Source organism: Eurypyga helias, unplaced genomic scaffold (genome assembly GCF_000690775.1).
Source record: "Eurypyga helias isolate BGI_N326 unplaced genomic scaffold, ASM69077v1 scaffold9609, whole genome shotgun sequence".
Taxonomy (NCBI): Eukaryota; Metazoa; Chordata; class Aves; order Eurypygiformes; family Eurypygidae; genus Eurypyga; species Eurypyga helias.
In genome coordinates, this window is record NW_010273911.1 from 38,673 (window position 1) to 44,672 (window position 6,000).

The following is a 6,000-nucleotide window of genomic DNA, read 5'->3' on the forward strand; positions in this document are numbered from 1 at the left end:
CCAAAGTTTGCCCACCCCAGGTTACCATATGCTGTCTGGACTCCCTCCCTCCGTCTCTGAATACCAGTGACAGCTTGCCCTGCAAGCCTATTATTCTGCACTGGGAATTTTAGGAGGTTGAAAATGTTTATTAGCTTATGATCAGAGCAATGTAATTTTCTCTTCACAGACACACATTACAACCAGAACAGAATGAAAGCACACAGAGAAATGTAATAGAAAATTGACTCAAATATATTAAGTCTGTGTGTGTGCCTCTGTGTGTGTGCACTGGGGAAGGGAGAAAAGGGAATAAAGATGTTATCACTTGCCAGCAACTTCTGATGTTCAAACTTTATCAGTGTAGTACCACAGGAAACATGCAACCAACACAACCCGCAAGTTTTAGTAGTTCTAAGGGTTTGATATTCAGTCAGTTAAAATTACCTCAGTCAACTTAAAACTGCATGTTAGAAACTTAAAACATTCTCCAGGCACAAGCATAACGACAGAATGAGGTGTTACCCTTTTTATGGATCCTTAGCATTTCAAGAACCATATGCATTAGATAAATATTTTTCAAAGTCTTTCAGATACATAATGGTTCATGTTTCATCAAGATTAAACAAGACACCTTAAACATCAAAAATTTTATATGGTATGAATTTCCAAAAACTATTTCACCTTCCATAAAAAGCGTAATAAAACAGTATCCAAAAAGAGACATCATAAAGTCATTTTTTCCAACAGCAGATCACAGAATCACAGCACGGCTGAGGTTGGAAGAGACCACTGGAGGTTATCTGGTCCAACACTCTGCTCAAGCAGGGCCACTTAGAGCCAGCTGTCCAAGACTGCGTTCTGGTAGGTTTTTAGTATCTCCACGGAGGGAGACTCCAGAACTGCCCTGGGCAACCTGTGCCAGCGCTCGGTCACCTTCACAGTAAAAAATGCCTCCTGATGTTCAGAGGGAACCTCCCGAGTTTGTTTGTGCCCTTTGCCTCTGGTCCTGTCAAACTGCCCCACTGCAAAGAGAGATGTAGCAACTGTTAGGTCACTTTGTTTCTTGCCTTCAACACTTACCGAATCTAGCTGACCTTCCTCTCATTTCTAAAATGCCAGTAGTTCATGGTAGTACCTACATTTGTTAGTGTAAGCCACTGTTTGTTACTCATTTTCTCTTGTCCAACCAACATAGTGTAGCTCAAATCTTGCCTCTGTTCTCTCACGTATCACTTGACCCAGAATTCCTTTCATTTCTATCTCTTCCCTGATAAAAATGAAGCTTCTTGCACTCCTTTAAGGTCCTCCCACCATACTTTTCAGCCTACCACCTACTTGTTCTCTCACAAATGCAAGCCATACTCACATTTTCTGTCTTTTTGCCACATAAACACAAACAGACAAGTAAATAATAAATAAAAAATAAAATAAGTTCTAAGCCATGCTACAGTTGCAGTGAAGACAAGGGAACAAAGGTTTTAAATTAAATTCAACCAAAACACTCCATTAAGACTAAATTACACTTCCAGCCTCAATTCAACATTCATGCTCTCTCACCTTCATTGCCATTTTGAATCATCTTTAAGGGGAAACTACTTTTTTTTGTTTGCTTCATGTCTCTCTTCTTTCCAACATACTAAATATCCTTATCTTTATCTCAGAACTTCATCCTCCTCTAAACATGAGGATAAAAACCAAAAAAGCTGTGTGGGCCATACAAGACAAAATCACTTTTCCTCCCCCACACCCAAAATCCCTGTCACACTAGCCTGTTTACTAAGTTCATTTATCTTGCACTGCGGAGTTCTGAGGAGTACACTTCCGCTGTCTCTGTGAAGTGCCAGCATCTTCACAATGTTGGATAAATTTGAAAAAGAGAAGACAAGTTTAATAAAAAACCCTGAAAGCCAAAAGCAGTATAAGATGAAAGCAGCCTCCAGGGAGGGGAGATGAAAGTAATGGGGCTGAAGGGAAAAAAACAGGGTAAGGCAAATGGAGTTTTGCTAGCAAACATAGCCTCCAGCAGGCAGGAAGGACTTAAAGACGTGATGGAGAAGTGAGAACATCAGGTAGCCAGGGCAGCCAGCACCAGCAGAAGACAGACTGAAGCGGGCCAAGAACGAAGGCACGGGGGTGTGAGTGATGAGTACGGCAGGGCGGAACATCGACGCAACAGCTTTGTGAACATGTGGAGAGTTTTAATTCGCCCACAAAGGAACAAGAATCTGTGAGTACAGCAAAAGGACAAAAAGCCTATCCCCTGGAAAGGGAGATAATTTGCTCTGATCACTCTAAGCTTTTTAACTTCCCCAGTATCCCCGGGACAGTGCAACTACCGTAACAAGCCTAAAAGCAACAGCGCTGCCGACATCCAACTGAGCTCCTACCCACACCCGTGCTGTCTGCATTGTCTGTTGGCTCCAGTTACCAGATGGTATGTGGATCTGCACATGTCATACCACAATTTATTATTCTGACTTAGAAATGGCACGTACCCACACCGACTTCAGAAACAAACAAAATTAATGCAGTGCAGACAGATGGGAACACTCACATTTGTCCTTCCCCACCACCTCCTGCCCCAAGCAGTGGTTCCTCCAAGACACTCAATGCAACCAGTATACTTTGGGGAAAGCATATATACACTACTGATGTTACAACTTCACCCTCCCCTAAGTCCTTTGATAAGAGCTCTCCCTGGAAGAAACTACGTAATCTCTACGTAAGAAGGCATTAGTCTCAAGAAAAGGACTAGGCTGATGTTGAACTTCTTTATTATAGGCATTTTAGTTTTTATTGTTACCCAATTTTGTTGGTCTGGCTAACCATCTTCGAAAAAACGGAACAGTAGGTGTTGTAGGTTGTATTTTAAGCCTAATGCAAAAACCTACTCAATCTTGTCCAAACATGGGCAAAAACTTTCTTTTTTTTAAACAAGGATCAAGGGGACAACAGATCTAAATAGAGCACTTGGCCTTTGTCATATCATTTCATGTAGCTTTTGTCATTCTTCTGAACATACTTCTTTTTCTCCACAGTTTTTTTAGTGTGTCTTTTGAATGAGAGAGTTGGCAGTGTCAACTTTCTCCAGGAGAGTAGGATTTGATCCACCACCTCAATCTGCCAGCTTGGGTCTCCCACACGGTTGTTTGCTGTGAGGTGTGAAACAGGCAGAGGAAACACAGCTTACAGAAACTCGAGTGTGCCAAATGCCATCACCGAAGAGTGCAGGGAGAGGAGATCCAACGGGGCAATCTTTCAGCCTACAGTCAGCAGCGCAGGTTACCCAGTCAGATGCTAACAAGGAGAAGTTTCCTTTTTCTTATTATACCTTTTAGATTGCAATTGCATGCTAATTTATGGATTGTTATGTGGTTACATTAACTATGGATGGCTGTGTCTTCAGACCCCTAGCAAACTTCTTCCACTTTGCTAAGCTGCCTAAACAAGTTGTTACTATTAGTGTGTTGAAACGGAACAGCAGAAGACTCAGCATCAGAAGAGGGAGACCACACCAGCCAGCACACAGGCTGGCATACAGTGTGACTTCAGTTCCCTTTCTTTGAAAGCTAGTGTGGATTTTATTCAATAATGACTGTTAATACAGTCTCTAGTGATTTTCTTGTCCTGTCACATTACTGATATAATGTTCCCCTCCAGTTGGTTTCAAGCTATGATAGTTTTTGTGGCTCCTCCTCTTCCCTACATTCTGCATTTCCCTTCCTGAGGGAACACAATCAAAACAATGCTTCAGAGGAGGGAAAAAACCCCAAAAATCACCTAATCACAGATGATGTTCAATTTTTACATTTCACTATGGAGAAGTTAAAAGAAGCCAATCTATTACCTTCCCTCGTTCCTGTTTCATGCACTGAATAATATGAAGATTAATATTTCTTTGGATGTTGGCTTGGGACATTGTTCTTTAGGTGACAAGTCTTTCTGAATCCCAATTCCCCATAAATTGAAATAGAGGATTTCCTAAATTCAAAGTGGTGTGAATAATGATAAAACCCATAAATATTGATATATAATATTAATGGATTTGGTGGTCATATGCAGGAGTAATGCAGGCTGCCCAACCAGACAGATATCTTACTCAGAGAGAACGCACTGTCACAGCAAGCCATAGCAGAACTTACTCCAAACAAAGAAAAAAAAAAAAAGACATCTCAGGACTCAGTACACTGTAAACAATAATAATTTAATCCAAAAAATGTCAAGCTTGCAGTAGAGGACAGAGACAAAAACTGCATAGGGTGTGGTACAGGCAAGGTCAAAGATTGAGATATCATAATCTCTCTGGACCCTGCTCCAATATGGAACCACACTCGTGATTTTTTTTCCTTCTATCTAATCAGAATTTTCTGTGTTCCAGCTTCTGCCCATGACCTCCTGTCCAAATATCACACACCTTCAAGAGTCTGGCCTTCTCCACACCCTTCCATTAAGTAGCTTTAAACAGTAATAAGATCATCCCACAGTTTCCTCTTCCCCAGGCTGAACAAACCCTACTCCCTCAGACTCTCCCCAGAGATCCTGTGCTCCAGTCAGGATTCTGTGCAATTTTAGTAGCTCTCTACTGAAGTGGCTCCAAAATGTTAATGTCTTCCCTGCACTGGAGAGCCCAAAACTGGACACAGCGCTCCAGATGCAGCCTCCCAAGTGGCAAATGTATTAAAATAAAGGGAACGAACGGCAGCAGGATTTGAACAAAAAAGTTTGGTAAATGATTTCTCCAACAAGTACTGAAGACAACAACTATATAACCTCTTTTTTCCTTCTTCCCTCCACCCCTTTTTTAAAAATTGGCTGTTTTTTAACTGACCTGGCTTCTCTTGGGATTGTATCATTGATGACACTCCATATCTTTCCTTAGCATAATCCTAAAACAGAGGTGAGAAAAATATATCAAAGAGGCATACACAGAAAGATAAACAAAATCATTACAGAGCTAGCTAAGGTAATACAAAACTATTAGCTATATAATACTAAAGTCAAGAAACTGTAGTTTAGACTCTGAGAGATACATGAAAGAAGATAATTTTGTCCTATAAGAAAAAAATAATTCCAACAATAGCAAACACACATTAGCGATTTGCTGCACAGAAGTTAGCGTGAACACCTCCATAAAGAGCCTACTCCAAATCTGAGTCTTACAGAAGTAGATCCATTGCCAAGTATTCCCTTCCCATATTCAGGCACACTAAGAAATCCAGCAGATTGCATGTCATGACAGCCAAAGCAAGCCGGACTGACTACTAACATAATCTGTGAGGCAAGACACAGCCTTGTCATCAAAAAGATCACAGTTTGAGATTCCCAAATAAACCCACTCATTTCCAAATAAAAAAAGCCTTGGTTTATTTATTTTATTCTATTCAATATATGAATCGAAGTTCATTCTAACTATTTTATGTGAGGCCTTGGTCTCTCTGCTTTTGAGGCATTGTGCCCAGGTGTTTTACAGAACCCACTTATACTCAGAATTCCTTACTGCTGACACACTCTTGGCCTTTTAACAGCAAGCAAAACTGATCCTATAACAAAATGAACTGATGCTCGTTCTTAACACATATTTTTTTCTTCCTGAAGAAATACTGGCCTACAACTTTTCAGCACTGATCTGTGATCTTCAAGTACAAGACAGAAGCACCTGCCAGGCCAGCAGAAGCCACCGGTGCCCCTGCAATAGTGGTCTGCAGCAGACCGTTTCTGTAGGAGACTGCAACAGGGCAAGGGCAGAGGGGCTGGGCAGGGCTGTGCTGTCTCTCGCCTCCTCCGCCCGGACTCAGCGGGGCTCAGGAGACGCTGTGTGACCGGAGAGGGGCAGAGCGCTTAAGTCAATGACACACACACTCGTCCCGTCGAAGGGGGAGAAAACAATGAAAGGCAGCTCTGCCCTGGGGCCCGGCCAAACCCCCCTCCGGACCGGCCTCCCCACCCAGCAAAGGATGCGGCCGCCTGTCCCCTCGGCACCGGCCCCAACCCCGCGCTAGGCCGGCCCCGGACCCTTCC

General features: G+C 42.4%; 1 protein-coding gene across 1 annotated transcript in view; it reads right to left on the reverse strand.

Moving 5' to 3' along the window:
* DARS (aspartyl-tRNA synthetase) overlaps positions 1–4,862 on the reverse strand; it is a 39,612-nt gene extending 34,750 nt beyond the window's left edge. The window contains exon 1 of the mRNA XM_010159646.1: positions 4,811–4,862. Within this exon, the coding sequence (XP_010157948.1) occupies positions 4,811–4,835 (25 nt within the window). The 5' untranslated portion in view covers positions 4,836–4,862. The remainder of the gene's footprint in view (positions 1–4,810) is intronic.
* Positions 4,863–6,000: the final 1,138 nt, after the last annotated feature.